This window comes from Solanum stenotomum, chromosome 2 (genome assembly GCF_019186545.1).
Source record: "Solanum stenotomum isolate F172 chromosome 2, ASM1918654v1, whole genome shotgun sequence".
Taxonomy (NCBI): Eukaryota; Viridiplantae; Streptophyta; class Magnoliopsida; order Solanales; family Solanaceae; genus Solanum; species Solanum stenotomum.
The window spans coordinates 71,270,874-71,290,718 of record NC_064283.1 but is presented as its reverse complement, the minus strand read 5'-3'; the positions used below and the strand labels follow the sequence as shown (position 1 = coordinate 71,290,718).

Below are 19,845 nucleotides of genomic sequence, written 5' to 3'. Positions count from 1 at the left end.
TCTTTTTGTTAAATATTTTTGTATCGTCACTCATCTCATATTATATGATATTTTCTTATATAACACCTTAATTAATGGTATTTTGATAGGATTAAAGGAATAATTGAAGCAAAAGTTACTTTTATGTTCATATGAATACTTTGTCAGAAAAAATTGAAAAAACCTGAATACCTCCGAAAAAAACCGAGGTTGAAAAATTCAAATTTTATTAGTTTGATTTGATTTATATATTTAAAATCCCAACACAAATGACTTGATTTGATATTTGAAAAATCCGTACTGATTCGGTCATGTACACCTAGTATTGACATATACATACATAGTCCCTTGGCCAACAAAGGCATAATTTTTAACCCAATATACTAAGACAAACTGCACAGCAACAGAGAAGAAGAAAACTTAAGAACAATCATATTCAGCAAATAATGTTTCACACTGGCAATCATAATGAAAAGCAACGATAATTGCCATCGTTCTACAGCACATAGCTATAACAGATAACTATCACTACTTTTCTAAAACAATAAACACTACAATGAATAGTAATAAGGATAGACCATTGAATTACAAGAATGATCCAAGATTGCAGTTGCAGTGTGTTCTTTTTCACTTCTTGTTTCAATAAATGGAAAATCTTTGCAGGCAATGGCAAGTGGTTTCGACAAATTTGGCAGGAATTATAGCAACCTACTCAAGAAGCTTATTGCAAGTGCTCACCCCAACAGCAGCAGCAAGATGCCAACCAGCATGCAAGAAAGGTGTTTCAGGAAAGACATCATCAGCTATGAAAAGGGCACCCCCTAGCAATGATGACATTTTGTGCACATTGTGACTCATCCTTAGATCCGGATCTTGAAGTGCTCTTTTGGCAAATGAAACCTAAATGGAAAAAAAAAGAGTGAAGACAGTCCATTAAATCATATTCTTTGCAGACGAGGGAAGAGCTACATAGAAGAGATTAAAATGGTAGTGTAATTCAGTTCATTCGAGCATTCAGAAGCAGATATCTACCTCCATCATTCCAGTGTGCACAGCAGAAACCATCAAAGGTTGGATTGGTAGGAGGACTGCAGATGCTGCCATCAGTAATTTTGGATTCTCATTTCTAAGTGCCCTTGATAGACACTGCAAAAAAAGTCAGCAGTTAAGTTAGCTTCTTTTAAAGCTATAAAATTTCATAGAACCACCTGTTGAAAAGCACCCACAGATCTACCCCTTTCCCAACTGTAGACTTTCTGGATATGGATGACAGTTTGTACGTTCTTTATTAATCCACCAGGTACTTGTTACCTCTACTAGATACTAGAAACTTTTCCACTAAGGACTTATATGAGAGAAAATCACCAAACTATTTTGCTTATGTTTGATAAATAAAAGGGAAGGCGAAGAGGGACAGTTATAATTGAAGGAGAGTAATTTTTGGCCAATTTGGCCATATTTCAAATGAAACTATATTTACCTGATTAAAAAGAAAACGGTGGTGTCTAGGCCAACTTGTGTGCATTTAAACATGTATTTCTCCAGGAATACTATACAGAAAATAAGAATGACCATTTCCTTTATGATGNTCTGGATATGGATGACAGTTTGTACGTTCTTTATTAATCCACCAGGTACTTGTTACCTCTACTAGATACTAGAAACTTTTCCACTAAGGACTTATATGAGAGAAAATCACCAAACTATTTTGCTTATGTTTGATAAATAAAAGGGAAGGCGAAGAGGGACAGTTATAATTGATCCACACTTATTATGAGGTAGACTCTAACCAGTACCAATAGGTTATAATTCTTGGCCACCACTTTTTCTTATCGGAGACGGAAGGAGAGTAACTTTTTGGGGACATACTGTTTGTGGGGAAATATTATTGAAAGATGAATTTCAGAGGGTGTAGAGAACATCTTGCCAAAGAGACTCAACAATACAACATAATGGGGGGACACAAGGTGGAGACTTTTTGGGACTTGAGATTTAAAAGAGAATTCCAAGATTGGGAAGTGTCTGTGTTTCAAAGATTGATAACTGAGTCCAAACTTTTGGTTAGGAAGGACCATATTTTCCCTTGTAACATAATATGGATATCAAAGGTGCAGAGGAAGGTGTGTTTTTTACTTGGTTAACTGCTAGAGGGGTGACTTTGACAACGGAATATCTAAGAAAGCGGAAGGTTGTCTATAACGTGGTTCCGCTTGCGTTAATGTGGATTGTTTGGATAGAGAGAAATAGGAGAGCTTTTGAAGGAGTGGAGTCGAGTTTCTCTCCGTTAGGAATAGTCTCTGTTTCTTTTGGTGCACACAAATGGGTGGAGTTTGTAGAAAATGACATCTTTTTGTAGATGCTTTACCTTTTGGTATACCCCTTGTACCAATTTGGCCATATTTATGAATGAAAATATATTTACCTGTTTAAAAAAAAAAGTTTTTTATGACGGTGGTGTCTAGGCCAACTTGCTTGCATTTAAACATGTATTTATCCAGGAATACTATACAGAAAAAATAAGAATAAGCATTAGGGTAATGCTTACTTTTAATATTTTCTTTTAGGTACTTGAGACTTAAAAATGTAGAAGAACACATCTTCTTTTTGGGAAAAGTACTGTTTGATTGAAAGTTCATGATGAAAAAAAAATCTTAAAACACAATTCTCAAGTAACGCTCCGGTATAGCTCTATTTAATTAGCATCCAAATAAAAGTATTTCTAGGAACTTGAGCACTCTAACACAAATCATCATCACTTTCAAATGCAGAGTACATACTTCTCACACAATTTCGCAAAAAGGAGACCAAGAAAACCATTTCAGCAATCAGCACACCTCACCAGCTATTTCAACGTCAATGTCACACACCTTTTCCAATTCTTTGCACTTTTTTCTTTTTGATGTTGATGAATGAGGTAGTTATCAATAATATAATTTTCAGCAACCATTTCTGGTGTGATTAATGTTCCAAGCAAAATTGTATCTTAGAATATCTGGGCAATATAAAAGATCCTGAAAAGATATAAAATGATGGAACAGCTGAAGACTTACCACTGTTGCTGTTGCTATCATTGAGTAGTCAGCCCATCTCATATAGCGCCTTATTTTGCCTCTCGAAGCATGGTACAAACTGGAGACAATTCCAACTCCAATCAATGAATTGGCATAAAGTTTGCAATGAAGATTTTTCCTGCAGCAACAAAAGAAGAAATTAAAAATTATGAGCGTAATCAAACATGGTCATCATAAAGCAGCTCTAGCAAAATATATTTCTGACCTCGGTGCCTGAAGTCCAAGAGCAATAAAAGGAAGAGAAGTGATCACATTCGCAATAGTTTCAGCAACGGTTCGATCACCTAAAAGAAAACAATTAAAAGATTAGAAACATGGTAGAGGCAGTATTATACACAAACTGTTCATAAAGTGATTGTTCTTTGTATGTTTACCATGGCAACTGCAACGGATGGGCCTGAGGCAACCAGGCCTTTGCTGCCAAACTCTCCTGGTAAACAAGATAACATGAAGAATCAAATTCTTGTCAACCCTAATCCTAACTTTGGGTCTGAATTGACAATTCAATCATCTGCATTGCTTATAGAAGATAGAAAAGCACCTCCAGACAAATGATCAGAGGTCAACCAAGATAACCTCATTTTCACTTACTGCACTATTAGGTGGTGTCGTGTTCCAACAGGAAAACTTGCATGGCTCCGTTTATGTAAGCTCCCATGTTGTTTTATCTCTTCCAATGCAAATGGTGAATGAGGCACCACTTGCACTCCATGCACACCCTCCAATGCTGTCTTAGGCTTCACTGAACTCTGGGCACCCATCTGCAATTTGGCAATCAGTCAATTGAATATGACTGATTGCCAGCATACACATGCAGATACTGATATTGACCAGTTATAGTTGTAATCCAACCACTCCTTTGATTTTCTGTTACAAGGAAAGGAATCATTTGTAACTTCATGTTTTCGATTGATGAAGGGTACATATTACAGATTTTTTAAGCAAAGGAAATCCTCCATTGATCAGAAATATATCCAAGGGATTCATCAAACCACACAATCACTGCTTCATGCAGGTGTTATTTACAAAATCATTGAGTAATTTGCGTTTTATGCTCTATATATATGCACCCTCTTTGGTTTGCACCATGTCTTCTCCAAATTCAAAATTTACCCCCTAACTTGTTTATTTCTTTCGAAAACTTCATATTGTGAGGGGGAAATTAGGAACTCGGCCGTTAATTGCCAAAAAAATTAGGAGCTCGACTGTTTCCAGGTTTATGACCTGTACAACTGATATAGATGGTGTTATCTTGTAGGGGAATTGGTTGTCTCTGCACTGTGGAGTAGGTACCAGAAGTTAATGAAACTATATGATATCGATATTTTAGAAGTTCGATTTATTGAGTATTGTGTCTTCCATTATTGAACCACATCCGAATTCCGATGTTCAAAACGTGTGATTTTTGAATGATCTGGGATCTGGATTAAACTTCAGTAGTTAAACTAATATCATTTTTAGCCATTTTCCGTCTCAATAGGATCCATTACACATTCCAACCCAATAAATAGCAGCAGAATCTCATCATGTCAATGATGTACCTAAAGTCCAGATATGACAATTAGAACTCAGATATTGATCAAAGATCAAAATTTTCCAATGAAAGGATATCACCTTCAAGTCACTAGTCGAATCTTCCGAATCAAGACCTAGACATAACTTAATAAAGATCAAATAATGTACTATTGAAAAACTCATTTATGAGCCTTTCAAGGTGATCCATTCCCTTGTTTATGTCATGGCTTTATAATGTCCATAGAAAGATTACTTTTTCCAAACAATTATAGCGTCTGGACCAACTTGCATGCGCGAGTACCTACTATCTGTCACCAACAAAGGCACAAGGTAACTCTGTCCACCAACGCACTTACATAAATGTGAAAAGACTACTTTTTTTTCTCTTTTTACTTACAATTCAAGCTTCATCTCATAAGCTTCAGCATTATAATTAACTCACATATCTTTACTGATTTAAAAATAAGAACTAAGTTATCAGACCAATTTCCTTTCCTTTGAAGCTAAAACTTTACTCTTCAAAGCAGAAAAACAAGGTCAATTAGACATACACACACCCCACCCCCATCCCTAACCAAAATGAATGACAATTAAAACTATGTCCCCAAATTCCAAGCAAAACCCATTTCATTTCTGATCAAATCCCCCAAATCAGAGCATAAAAGCTACATCAATGGATCCTTAAAAATTCATCCATGCAATACCCAATACATTAAACTTACTAGCTAGCAGCTCAAATTAGATAAAAACCCAATTATCCAATCTTTAGTGGGACTCCAATTAGGATCATAAAGGGTAATTGAAGCATGAAACTCAACAAAAAAAAAGATCCAATTTTTTATAAAAAAATCATTATTATTAGTTACATGGGTCGATTTTAAATTTGAAAAAAAGGGAATCTTGAAATTGAAATGAGCAACATAGGGAAAGTGAAAGAACCTGTGAGATCGGTGTGTGGCAATGCGATAAAGAAGGAGATTTTTGTGAGCAGAGAGATCGAGAAAAAGGGGTATTTATTTTAGGGAGAAAAAAAATGGCATAAATTATGAGATTATGCGAATTTACGAATCTTTTTTGCAACTTTGCGGATATTCGGGTCTACAAAATGGGTAACCGAGAAATTACGCAAATACTTCACTATCAAATATATTATTGTTATCTATATTTTAAAAACATTACGTGTTTTATCACAAATTAAAGATTTTCTATTATTTATTGATAAACAAACACCTAGATATATCTGTTTTTGTTTCCAGATACACTAAAATAGGAGGAAAGACGAGCGAAAATTGGGAGGGAGGCGTACATGATTTGTTATATATCTCAAATACATGTGAATCCACTTAAATACAATGTATCTAGAACAAATTACACCTAATTTTAGCATCATGTATCTGAAACACACCAAAATCTGATAAAAATGTATAATATTGCAAACTAAAGTATATCTAAGTAATTAGCTATTGAACTAATGAAATTTATGTAATCCCTAAAATATATGGTTACCAACTGGATTCATTTTTAAATGGGTTAAATATGGATCAATACATATTATCCATCATAACATATGGATAACTCATGGTATCCACCATTTGCAATCGCCTTACCTCTAAAAAACTTACACTTTAAGTTATGTTTGAACATATATTTCGTTTGACAAATGCTTGTGAGGGAACAAATTTAGAAGAAAATTGACCACAATAAATGATCAAACAATTATTTAAAGAAAAAAAAAGTTGAAAAACAAACACACAAACACACAAAATAAAAAATAAAAAATTGTATGTCCAAACTCCAAACAACTCCTTAAATTTCACAAGTGCATGAAATTTTCGTTGTGAATGTTAAAATTTCGGAATAGCAGTTCATTTTTAACTACAATGAGTGAAAATCGACTATTTGAGACTTTTGACTTTTATAGTGAACGACTGAAAAATAAGAAATTAGTGATAGATAAAAAAATTATAGTTAAGCAACAAACAATTCATGTTAATCCTATTTATGTATATATATTACATATTGACACTCCTTGACTTCTACGCGATTTTACTTCTTTATATTTTGACACCCCTTTGTCAAAGTTCTGGCTCCGCCATTGCCCACTCACCATCATGACAATGGGCGTCACGTCCACCCCTTAGGTAGAAAGATGAAGAATTGGGTCACGTGGAAGGAAAAAGTGGCATAAATTTATGGGATTATACGAATGTACGAATCTTTTTTTAGGAACTTTGAGCATATTCGAGTGTTCCTTTGGAATTTTTTTTTTAAAAAAGTGTTCCTTTGGGAATAAAGTTTGCTCAAGGTCTGATATTTGTTATTACTATATCTAGTTGTAACTTGTACAATGGTAATTGAATCAACATCTAATGATTCATAGTGTTTTGTGGATGTGTTTTTGGCTTATCTACATTGGGTTTGGGTAATATTAATTGTACAAAAATCATCACAAATGAGTATGAAATAAGTATTGTTAATGTTATTTTTACTTCATTTATTTCAATTTGTTTGTCTTACTTTCCTTTTGAATTTGTTTCAAATTGATCAGTGTCTCTTTCATTTTTTGGCAACTCTTTAATTTCAACTTTCCAAATTAAAAGTCTTCTCTATCTTTTTAAATTTTGTGTCATGTCAAAATAGGACAAACAGGTTGAAATGACGGGAGTAGTAAACTTGTACTTAATTGTCGGGAAGAGCGGGTAAGGGTTACACCATGTTTTATGTTGATGATGCATTTTACATCTATATGTTAATGTCAAACAATATGTTCCAAATGAATTCATACTTATGAAATACTCTATTTGTAGATAGTACATGTTTGTGAACTTTATGAAAGCTATAGCATTTATATATAATCACAAATATGAATTTCATGATACGATATGTGAAATGTTTTGGGAGTTTTTGTTTTGACCCAAGCCCACACACGTATTGTTCATTTTGGTGTAATAGACTTCACATATTTGTTTTTTGGGCTACGCTATTATCAGGCTTAAAAGCGTATGTATCATGTGAACTTGTGTTATGCGTTATAAAGCTCTTTACTTTCTTCTTATATTCTGATGTGAGATTCGTCTAAGATATCATGTTCACCCTTTCTTTAGAAGCTTGTCATATTCTTCTCTCTGTNAATTTCATGATACGATATGTGAAATGTTTTGGGAGTTTTTGTTTTGACCCAAGCCCACACACGTATTGTTCATTTTGGTGTAATAGACTTCACATATTTGTTTTTTGGGCTACGCTATTATCAGGCTTAAAAGCGTATGTATCATGTGAACTTGTGTTATGCGTTATAAAGCTCTTTACTTTCTTCTTATATTCTGATGTGAGATTCGTCTAAGATATCATGTTCACCCTTTCTTTAGAAGCTTGTCATATTCTTCTCTCTGTGACTCGCCTTCATCGGCCCGCCCTCTGTTATAGGAAAAATATCTATCTCAACCCAAGCTATGACACATATTTTGCAACTTAAATAAACATTACAAAATCACATTAAGGAAATCAAATATCAACCACGAAATTGAACTCAACAACACCATTACAACAATAAAACAACATCCACAATAGAAGAGTGATGCATGAAAAGAGACAAAGCTAGGATTATTGAGCAACAAAGAACTGAATCTGAGTGGATCGTGTAATAGTAAGATTTGACTCTAATTCATTAACTGAACGAGTATTGTTCGTACCTCATAGAGCAACCAACTAATTTGACTTGACCTCCAATCCTTCCATCACAAGTAGTCATCAAGTATGCTCTAGCAAGACTTACACAAATAGCACAGTTATCTGAAGATGCTATATTTGAGCTGCAAGTAGCATGGCCATAAGCTAATAAATCATCATTAGGATAAGGAGATGTTACATAGTAATCATAACCTTGATTTGGTGTCTCATTCTTTAATGTTACAAGAACATAATATAAACTTTCTGCAAATGGGCCATTTTTGTCATATATACCACCATTGCACATATAGCCCAATAATTTAGCACTTGGAAAATTTCTTGTTGCTAAACAATTAAACCCCAAGATTACAAATTACAATTATAAGGAATGTGGTTAACATTCTAATTCTCAAAATTGAACACATAGCTACATATATGTATATATAGCCTCTATATTTTCTTGTGTCTTTTGTGTTACAAATTGAGCTTAATTCTAATGTCCTTGTTTAAATAGATTATATATCAATCCATTGATTTCTCCACCAATAAAAATTAAGATTTTGGTCTAACCTGCTTATTGTTTAAAAAATAGATTTTGTTTCCTTTTTTTAATTATAAAATATATTTGTGTTGCCGGCAAAAGAGTACCGCTACTATTTCGTTGCTTTGATACAAATACTAATCCTTAGGTATAATTCTTGCAAGAGGAGGAATATTCATACGAAGAAATATCCATTAAAAGATAGAAAAACTACGTAATTAGACTACGTACATATATATTACGTATATTATCACTAATTAAGGATTTCCTATCATATATTGAGGAAGAAATACTTAGATACATGTATTTCTACTACTAGATACACTAAAATAGGGAGAGAAGCGAGCAAGATTTGTTATGTATCCTAAATACATGCAAATCACATAAGTAGATGCACACTAGATACATATGTATTGATATTTATCTTGTGCGATTCACATGTATCTCGGATACCAAATACAAAGGAGAGTGGCGAGAGAGATGGGAGAGAGGTGAGTGAGATTTGTATGTATCCCAAATACATATGAATCCACTTGGATACGATGTATCTAGATCAAATTACACCTAATTTTGACCCTATGCATGTATATATCCTGAGATACATTTTCTCGACGCAATAAAATTTGGTAAGATACGTAATATTGCAAACTAAAATGTATCTAAGTAATTAGTTCCTAAACTAGTGACATTTATGTAAGTTCCTCTTAAAAGAAAATGATGAATAGTTATTTATATACAAGATGCATAAGTTCATGTCAGCATGGACCCAATATATGTTACTTTTTTTATCCTAAAAAAAGTGTCAATATCTTTCGATCTGAATTAACACGCAATGAAATGAGACAATAACTAACATCCCCAAAGTGAAGTATTCGTGAACGGAATAAAACATAAGTTGAGACCCACACAACACAGATTATATTCTTTATTTTATGAAATTTTGTGATACTAACAAAGTGTTTTATAGTCATACGCATAACTTAGATCTCATGAGTACTTAGAAAGACGATCCAAGTTTTTCATAAAAGATGACCACATTTTTACACTCACGTAGGTGATTCTATCAAGTCTGTCTCAAGCTAAATAACCTGAAGGAGTGTTTAACCTTATAAGAGCAAAATAAGTTTAACCTTATAAAACACTACCATACATTAGAGATAGAAAATGGAGTGTGCATTGAGGACTTATAATATGGCTTCGCTTGATTATCTATTGTGTCTTTTCTTTTATCCCTCCCTTAAAGAAAATATTAATTAGAAGAAAGTTTTAACATTTTATCCTTATTTATATTAAGATATAATTTTTTTCATTGAATACTTATTTTATTATAAGCATCTCCTATAATTGAGATATTGTAATCTTTAAAAAATAATCATTAATTTTATGTTAAATTTCTAACATAACAACTAATTTAAAAAACCTATTTTTAAAAAATTATACAAATAATTTGAGAAAAAAAAGGTATAAAAATACACTTCTCATACTCCCTCTCCTCCTCTCTTTCCTTTTTGCCTATATAAATGTGCAAACATCTCAAAGGTATTATTACTACTTTGTTAAGAAACATGTTTAGACAATACCAGCATTGTATTAAATGACCATCCATGAATATGGTATAGTAGATTAAAATGTTTTTTTTAGATTCGAGTTTTGAGTATGAAAATATATTCGGTAGAAATCGCTTTAATTCTCTCTGAATATAGTCTTATATAGCGTGAATTCAAATTAATCAAACTTCAATACAAATATCAAATATCGAATAGAAACAGAAAAATACGTTTATATTAAATGATTTGAGTAGAGAGGTAGAATTATTTTTTTTAATAAAAAATCTAAAAAAGCAAATGACACAACATTTGACTGCATTGAATTATCAACGCGTGTTTAGCTGTCATTCTAATTTAAGTCTACCTTGCTTCCTGCTTTATCATTTACTGCGTTTGGTCTTACTTGTATGTCCTTTATATGTAAGTTATAATTCTACTTCTTAATAATGGCTTTGTAGAAACAACTAAAGATCATTTTTCTCGAATTCAAGTCTTTCTGAATACGAACTCGTTCTTATTAGAGAATGTTTTACCTTTTAATATGAGATATTCTGACCTGAATTCAAATTTAATCGAGCTTCATTATGAATATCAAACACCAGGTGAAAAACAAAAGAAAAGATCTTTTTTCCCCATATTTGGAAATGAATGTATATCATCTTAAAGAAAGTAGGAAATCATATTTTTTTAAAATAAAAAAGATTAAAAATATTGATATTTTTTCTTTCAAAAGTTCGGTTCTTCAGTTCGATTTGAGGTAATGGTCATGTTATTTGTTAATCAAGGATTTCTTTGGCCTGTCAAGATGCATGTTGACAAGTAATGACAACATATATAATTAAGTATATTAAAATATAATTTTTCAAATAATTTAACCTTTCCGATGAGATATTCAAAATATTCATTAAGATTCTTGAGGATTTATGATTGTCCTTTATGTTAAACAAGGAAATAATTGCTACTTTTTGTTTTGTTTTTCTTTTTTTATAGAAAATTTTCCTTTATTAGGAGAATATTATACAAAATCCAACAAAAAATCTCAAACATTAATAATAAATTAAACAGTTCTTACTTATCCAACTAACAAGACAAGAATAGGGTAATTAATTTCCCAATAAGTAAGTAATTATTTGGGATTCATGTGAACTTTAGGGTAAAAATGTTTTTTTTTAGATGGGGTAGTGTGGATCCTAAGATGTTTAGTAAGAATATCTAGAATAAGCTACTTAAATGGGGTTTTCAAAATTCAACTAAGGCTCAAAGATTAAATTTTAAGTACTATTTTTTTTCCGAACTTCTTAATGAAAATTTTGAATTTGTCACAGAAAAAATACTACCTCGCAATTCATATTTACCATTAAAAAAAAGAAAAAGTATACCGTAGACAACTGCTATTAATAATGGACAGTCCCACCTCGCTTCAATGCGCGCACTACATATAGTATTAATAAGAATCCAACCACTCGGATATACACATAAAACTACATATTTTATTAAGAGTTCAAGATATACTATAACGTCTCAATTTATGTAACTATCTTTTTATTTTTTAATATTACGTAAACGTTGCATAATGAAAACATTCTTAAATTTAATGCTAACTATAAATTGTCTTTGAATTATCGACAGTCTTAAAAACACTCTTTTTACTTGACTGAATGAACTTCAATACACCGCTAATCTGCCACATGACATATCAAGTGGTTTCAAGCTCTTGATAAAAAAATCGAGAAAAGTGATGAAAACACTCGTAAACTTGACAAAAATATAGGGGGTGTATTTCACCCAACTTGCAAAATCATATGTATATTTAAGTTCAGTTAGTCCAGTAGAAGAATGCGTTTAAGACTGTCAATCGTCCAAAGATAAAACTGACACACCGCTAATAGTCCAGAAATGAAACTAATTATCAATTTTGTCTCTGAATTATCGACAATCTTAAAAACACTCTTTTACTTGACTGAATGAACTTCAATACATCGTTAATCAGCCACATGACGTATCAAGTAGTCTCAAACTCTTGTAGGAGCATGAAACTCTTAATAAAAAATCAAGGAAAATGCTGAAAACACATGTAAAATTGACAAGAGTTTAGCAAATATATTTCACTCAACTTGCAAATCAGATGTATATTTAAGTTTAGTTAGTCAAGCAAAAGAACGTGTTTAAAACTGTCAATAGTCCAAAAACGAAACTAATAATTTGCATATAAAAAGTAGTTAAAATTTATTTTACCAAGCATAAGCAGCCAAGATTGCATATCTAAAAGCATAGTTAGAAGCAAATAAGTTGGTGCAGAGTTCGAAGCTTCATAAAATCAGAAAAAAATAAGATATAAATAAGAAGGTTCCCTTGATTCAAGGGTCAAGATCCTCCATCTCTCCATGTGACTTACACCATAAGATAAGGAGATCACCAACACTTATTTTATAGAATATTTCAAGTCCAATCAAACGATCAACATCTCTTAATTCTTATCAAGTATGTTCCAACAAAACTATACTACAACATTATAGTAACTCAAGTCACCCTTTGAGTTTCTATGACTAAAGTCAACCTTTCAAGTTAACGCGCATGCAATGACAATTCAAGAGGAAAATAGAAGAAGAAGAAGAATCGAAGTCATTATTCGGGCATGGACTGTAATGTTGATATTTTCTCAGTTGTGTATATCATCGTCAATTGCCCACTCTCCAAACGCCACACCAAGAAAAGTCGGATTTTTTCATGAAGTTAGTACTATAACTTCCGCAGATCATAATGTTGAAACAGGGGAGAAAAAAAACAGAGGAAACAAATTGTATGATGAAGACAAGAGATTAGTTCATACAGGTCCAAATCCTCTTCATAACTAGTATAGTTCACTACTAGGAGTTTTGCTACTATTCAATTTTTCTAAACGTTAGACTGTCTGCATTACACCCGTTGAGGCCTGCTAAAGCGGTATGCTTTATGCATCGGTTCAACGGGCCTTTTATTCTATTTTTTTTTGCTCTGTATTGGAATTAATAGTAGCAATGCTTTTACTAGTAGAATTTTCAGTCATTGTTCAATGTAGAGGTTTCATTTCATAAACTTTACTTCGTTTACATACAATTGATATTAGTTGTGTGATTATGGACGGCTTTAGATGGTAACAAGGGGTTCACCCTCCGTAGTATATATATATATATATATATCGATTTTGAATATGTTGAACATAAGATTATAAATTACTTAATAGTTGAAAGAGTTTAAAATTCGTCTTGAAGTTCTAGTTAAAAAAAATCCTAAATTCGTAATCATGATAGCATTTTTTTGTTGTTTCATTCACATGTTGATAAATAAATTGAGTTTAGCTACAAAATTTATTGAGTGTTAGTAGCTAAATAACTCGTAACTGACAAAAATCTTTTGATACTCTATTGTTAATTCATTATTAAATAAAATAAACAACGAATTTTACTATTTAACTACATAATTTAAATTGCTACTTTCTAATTTTTTTCAAAAATATATATATTTGAATTATTACAAATTTTGAACTTATTAATTTGTGAGACAAAACGAAGCCTCATACAACTAATATAAATTGGGTGAGACACAAAATAAATTATTTCAGAAGCATAGGGCAGAGAGCACACCAGTAAAGTCTAGAGGAAAAATAGAATTGAATGAGGGTTAAATGTCCTGATTTTACTCTTATTATTATTAGTATTATTATTTGGTAAAAGTAATTATTTCTGACTTCTTTTTATTTTCTGTACCTTCTGATTACAAAAAAAAAGTGTCTGTTGATATATTAAATGTAGTAGTTACTGCTACTGAATACTGCTACTTTTTGTTGATTCTTTTATCTTTGGCCAGCCATTTGGTCACAGTAAATACAATTCTCTTTTCAGTGTTTAAGCACTGCCATATTTTTGATAGAATATAGAAATATATTAACTCCGACAAATTAAAGTCAATTGTATGTATTATTATAGTAGGAAAAAAATTGTTAAGGGTCCTAGTGTAAGGAGTTGTTGACTTGTTGTTGAGGCAGAGTCAGGTAAAGGCGAGAGGTTCATCTGAACTCACAGTACTTTATATGAACTTCAATGACGGTTGTCACTACTTCTTCAATTTGAGAAATTGCTTGTGTGTTGCTTTCGACCGCCTAATTAAAAGATCAAGGTTCAAATTTTAAGTAAATAGAGTTATCTATCCAGTATTTGTATTGATGGAAGATAGAAAGTATTCAAATTAGCTATGTCAAGTTAATTATATTCAAACACCACAATATACAATTAATACCTTCTTTTTTAATAATTAATATGTAACGACATATTCAATAGTAAATTATATTGACGGCAAGGACATTTTTAAATAAAGTTATGAATACTTTAAAGTTATTGACGGTAAAAATATTTTTAGATCAAAATATTAACTAAGGATATTTTTGTTCAATTTCATATAGTTCAAAACATTTTTGATCTTTTTTCGTGAATTAAATAATCTAAAAACACCTATGTTCAAAATCTTTTCAGCGTGATTGGACTTGTATAAGTTTCAGAATAGAAACAGAAGGTTGCCTTGGTTTCTTAATTCTTGTACGTACTATATATATAGAGTATTTAATTTGCAAATAATTACTAAATAATATGTTTATTTAAAACCCATAAAAGGGAAACAAAAGTATGGTAAGATGTGGAAAACCTAAAAAGTTGCTATGGAGGTGCTAGCTAAGGGTCCTCTTTCTCAATTTTGAGGCTTTTGACTTTTGTTAGTCCCTCTATTGCTATATATCTTGATCTATTGTTAAGTGATGTTGAGTGATTATTTTTAAAAAAAAATTGAAGATCTATCGAGAATAATTTTACTATCCTGTATATATAGGGGTAATATCTTCGTCTATTATATTCTCTACAATCGTTATTTGTATGATTACACTGAATATGTTATTGATATTAAATTTCTTACTCTTTAGTCTTCTTTGGTGTTTGATAAGTGAATAAAAATATATTATTAAAAAAGTATATATAATCTAAATAAAATACTATGATGGTCGAAGTCAAAGGTGAGGTTGTGCGGATAGGGGCTATGGAGGGTTGCGGGTTGAAGGTGGGGCGTGGTGGAAGGGGGTGAAGAGGGATAATTGAGATGTCAAATGAGCAAATTGGGTTAAATTTAAATAAATCAAAATGTGTTGAGTTAATAAATGATCTTCCTAAAAGTTACATTGGCTAAAATGTGGGTCATGCAGAATTGCCCGGTTCTTGCTTATTTTAATCACCTTTTTTTTTCTTTTATACTCCCCCGTTACCTTTAGTTGTCATGTATTCCAAAAATATTTGTCTAAAATAATTGTCAATTTAAACAATCAAGAGAGAATTAATTATCTTTTCTCGACTTTTCCCGTAACATGAATTATTCTAGAATTAAGAGGCACATATATAAATTAAGATTAAAGAATTAATAAGGTATATATTAGTCAAAGTTGTCCAACAACAGCTGTCCACTATACTAAAAGTAGTTGTCCAACAATATTTGTTAAATTTAGAAAATCAAGAGATATTTTACCTTTTGTGTCTATTTTACCCTTACTAATACTACTCTATTTATCATTTAACACATTTTTTGAAATATTAAATTTAATAAAGTTAAAGGATAAAATAGTAATATTATATCTATTATTTTTTGTTTTTTAAGGGATGTCAAGTCAATAGTAAACCACTATTATTAGGCCGGGAGATTAATATAGATAGGTTAGAATGTTAATCAAGACATAAACAAAGTGTTTTTTTTCTTTTAAATAAAAGTGGGGGTTGTTAGTGAGATTGTCCAAACTTTAATTATTGTATTGGGAAGTGATACTTGGATTGACTATTCCTAGAACTTGCATAGTGTTTTTCATATTTGTCATTCAAATATTAATGCTCCTCATTTTAAAATTATTTTTAAGTACATATTATAGGGCAAGCCAACATGCATATATATAGTCAATGTTTATTATGGACACTGCAACCCAAAACATATTAATTGCCCAACTATTTTATATTATGTTCTACTAGTACATTTGCTATTGGCAAGTCATTTGGTCCATAAGATTCCTTTCAACAAAACTTTTATTATTTTAAAATAAGAATCAACTTTTCTATATTATATTTCAATATATATAACTCTAACAAATTAATAAATAGTTTTCTTTCTTTTGAGATTGGAAGGCTCAATTAATGCATAGTTAAGAGCTAGCAAGAATGTGTTTGAGTCGATCAAGTAATTATAATACACAATTTTCTTATAACTTATACTTTCTTTTTTCACTTTTATTTGTTCACTTTAAATTTTACACGTTTCTTAGAAATGATGTTAATTATAACACTTATATTGATTGAGGTATAGTCTTATATCTTGAGAAATAAGTAATTAATATTAAGAGTAAAATGTGAATAAATATGTTTTACTCTTGATATACGAAGAATGACAAGTAAAAACCAACATCTATTTTTAATATAAATGACAAATTGAAATGAACAAATAAAAACATAGAGTATATTAGTTATGCAACATTTTAAATTACAAAATAAAATACAATATTAATTCCATATATAATTAACTTACCATATAATAAATATCAAACATAATATTACTTAGGAAAAAAGGACAAATATACCCCTGAACTATCATATATGGTATGCAGATATCCTCCGTTATACTTTTGGGACATTGGTGTCCCTGCTGTTCATAAACTAAAGCATATATGCCCTTCACTCTAACGGAAGACTAAATAAGGACACGTGGCACAGTCTTATCCGTCGATCCGATATTTAATAAATGTCAGGTCGGTGGATAAAATTATGACACATGTATGTCCGTTAGTATAAAAGATATATATGCGCTAGTTTTTGCATACCATTTACAATAGTTCGAGGATATATTCGTCATTTTTCCCTATTACTTATATAAAATTTAATACTTATATAACTCATCACCAAACCAACTATTATACGTTCCTATAGTGAAAAGTAAACTGGCAGTGGCTGGGTAAATAAATTGGATATTACCACATTGTACTTTTCACTTGCAAAGTGAATAGTGGACTTAGTTTGGCTACATTAGAAGATCCATTTTTTATACTCCTTCTGTTCCTAATTACTTGTCCACTTTTCCTTTTTTAGTTGTTCCTAATTACTTGTTCATTTTGACAAATCAAGAAAGGACAAACTTTTTTTCTCTATTATACCCTCAATTTATTACTTTGAAAAATATAGAATTTTTTGAAAATCTTAAGTTTTTAATTCATCAATTTCATAATTAATAGGGGTAAAATTATAAACTCATTATATTAATTATTGTTTTTTAATAGGTGTGTCACTTCAAAAGTAAACAAGTAATAAGAAACAGTGGGAGTACTACATATAATTTAATAATTAATACTGTGCATCTTTTACTAGTTGTCCCTTAAAAGTTGAGCAAAAATATTTCAAATGAAGTTTTTGTTTTTTCAAATGTATGTTACCTTTGCATTGGACAATGTACCATATTGTTCTCAAGGTGAGATCTAAAAAGAAGATATAGAAACTTCTTGGGTGAGTTTCACCAAAACTCTTTAATATAAAATTCCCCAAAAAATTAGTTGGAGAAAATCAAAGCTAGCTAAAGCCCTATTCTCAAAATAATAAATAATTAATGGTTTTTTGCATAGTCCAAAAGATTCTTGCATAAAGAGAGGAGAGGAAAAGGTATTCTCTTTTCTTGAACTATAAAGGTATATATATATTTCCCATGAAATGAATGTTTGCCTCAAAGACACGAGTAAAATTTTGCCCAGAAATTTAAGAAGTCTATAATATTTTTTTTATTTTAAAATAAATTGATCTTTTTTCTATTTTTTAATTAAAATGTATTAAAGTTAAAAGAGTAAAAATATTCAAAAAGGTAAAATAACAGTGTGAAATATGTTATTTTACCATTCAGGCCAAATTTTCTGGCCAAAATGATTTTTTCATTATAGTTTACTCTCCAGTTGTCCATTATACAAGTTTGAGAAGTTTAACAATATTTATTCATTTTATGAAATTAATCGATAATTTTACACTTAGTATCTAATTTACCTTTATTATAAATTATAGTTATTTTCCTATTATATTTTTCAAGACACTGTATTTATTATATTCAAAGAGTGATATAATAAAATTACCCTTCTATTTATAATTCTTTAAGAAGTGTGCAAAGCCAATAGTGGACAACTATTGTTGGACAAAGAGAGTAATTCTTAATTTATACTTATTATTGATTGTAGTCATTTTAAAATATATATTTTTAAAAATAAATTAAATTTATTATATTTAAAAAGTGATAAAATAAAATTATCATTATATTTATTGAGGTGTATCAAGTCAATACTGAACAATAAAGAATATAAGAATTACTTTCTCCATTGACTTTTACTTGTCCAGTTTAAATATATAAATGAAAATTACTGATGAATTACTATGATCTTTTATATATATGAAAATTGATGATGAGTTACAATAGTTTTATTAGAGAAAAGAACGTGTTCAAAAAGAAAAGAAACAATATATTTATTGTGAATAAACCTTTTTGGCCCAAAACTAATAATAGGACTATTACTTAACTAAAGTACTGATTATAAAATCATTTTTGGATCAAACTATTAACATACCATTTTTATTAAGTTTCACATAATTTAAAAATGCATTTTATCCTTTTTGTAAAACTTTTTTTGCACGTTGTGATTATGTAGTTACACCAATTGCTTTACAATCTCACAATCTCATTATCTTTCTGTGGCATATTCTGTTTTTAAGTTTCTCATTCAGTGTTCGAAGTTTACATTAAAGTCACGACAAAATCTAAATTACACACTATAAAATTCATTTAAAGATAACACTTCTAACATTATTTTCTCTAATACTCAGGATTTTGTATGGCATATTCAAATTTGTCATTACATATAGCTTTTTTTAGGCTTTTAATTTGTACACATTAGGTTACTCAAAGTAACAATAAATCAAATTTATGACAATATCACATGCCAATCTTTGTACCACAAACTGGAAAACTATAATGGAGGTGAAATTTAATTTAAGGTCCTACATAATTCAATTAGGACTCTGAAAAAGAAAGGGGTAAAATTTATTTCAATATCAACCACCCAAATTAAGAAATTATTCTAATAATAATGTTGATAAATCAAGATTCCATTATGTATGTTTAGTTTATTTCTATGGTATAAAACAGTCGAATTAATATTTAAATGCTATGAATTCAATTTTTAAAATTTTTAGTAATACATTCATTATATATATTTTTTAATACAAGCAGATGAAGAGGTGGATCATCTGATCTTGAAATAGATCATTTCAGCTATCCCAATCTTTTATCTGTTCATTTTGTCAAGTATCTGATTATATTTTTTACATTTTATAACTCTATTAGTTCAATATTGTATTTAGGATTTTAGCATTGAACCCAATGCTTTGACAAGTTCTAAAAATGATCACCAAACTATAAAAGTAAAAATGAAACAATGCTTTGA

The 19,845-nt window shown here is 30.4% G+C and overlaps 2 protein-coding genes across 3 annotated transcripts in view; one reads left to right on the top strand and one right to left on the bottom strand.

Annotated features, from left to right (window-relative positions):
* The window catches only part of LOC125857233 (heavy metal-associated isoprenylated plant protein 20-like), a 287,045-nt gene that overhangs the window by 136,828 nt on the left and 130,372 nt on the right, over positions 1-19,845 (top strand). The gene's annotated exons all lie outside the window — the stretch shown is intronic.
* Positions 395-5,639, bottom strand: LOC125857209 (uncharacterized). The gene is made up of 7 exons (XM_049536905.1): positions 5,505-5,639; positions 3,642-3,917; positions 3,425-3,480; positions 3,256-3,334; positions 3,030-3,168; positions 1,012-1,125; positions 395-879 (listed from the first exon to the last, which is right to left on the bottom strand). Exons 2-7 carry the CDS (start codon positions 3,809-3,811, stop codon positions 688-690), a joined length of 750 nt encoding a protein of 249 aa, XP_049392862.1. The 5' UTR covers positions 3,812-3,917; positions 5,505-5,639; the 3' UTR covers positions 395-687.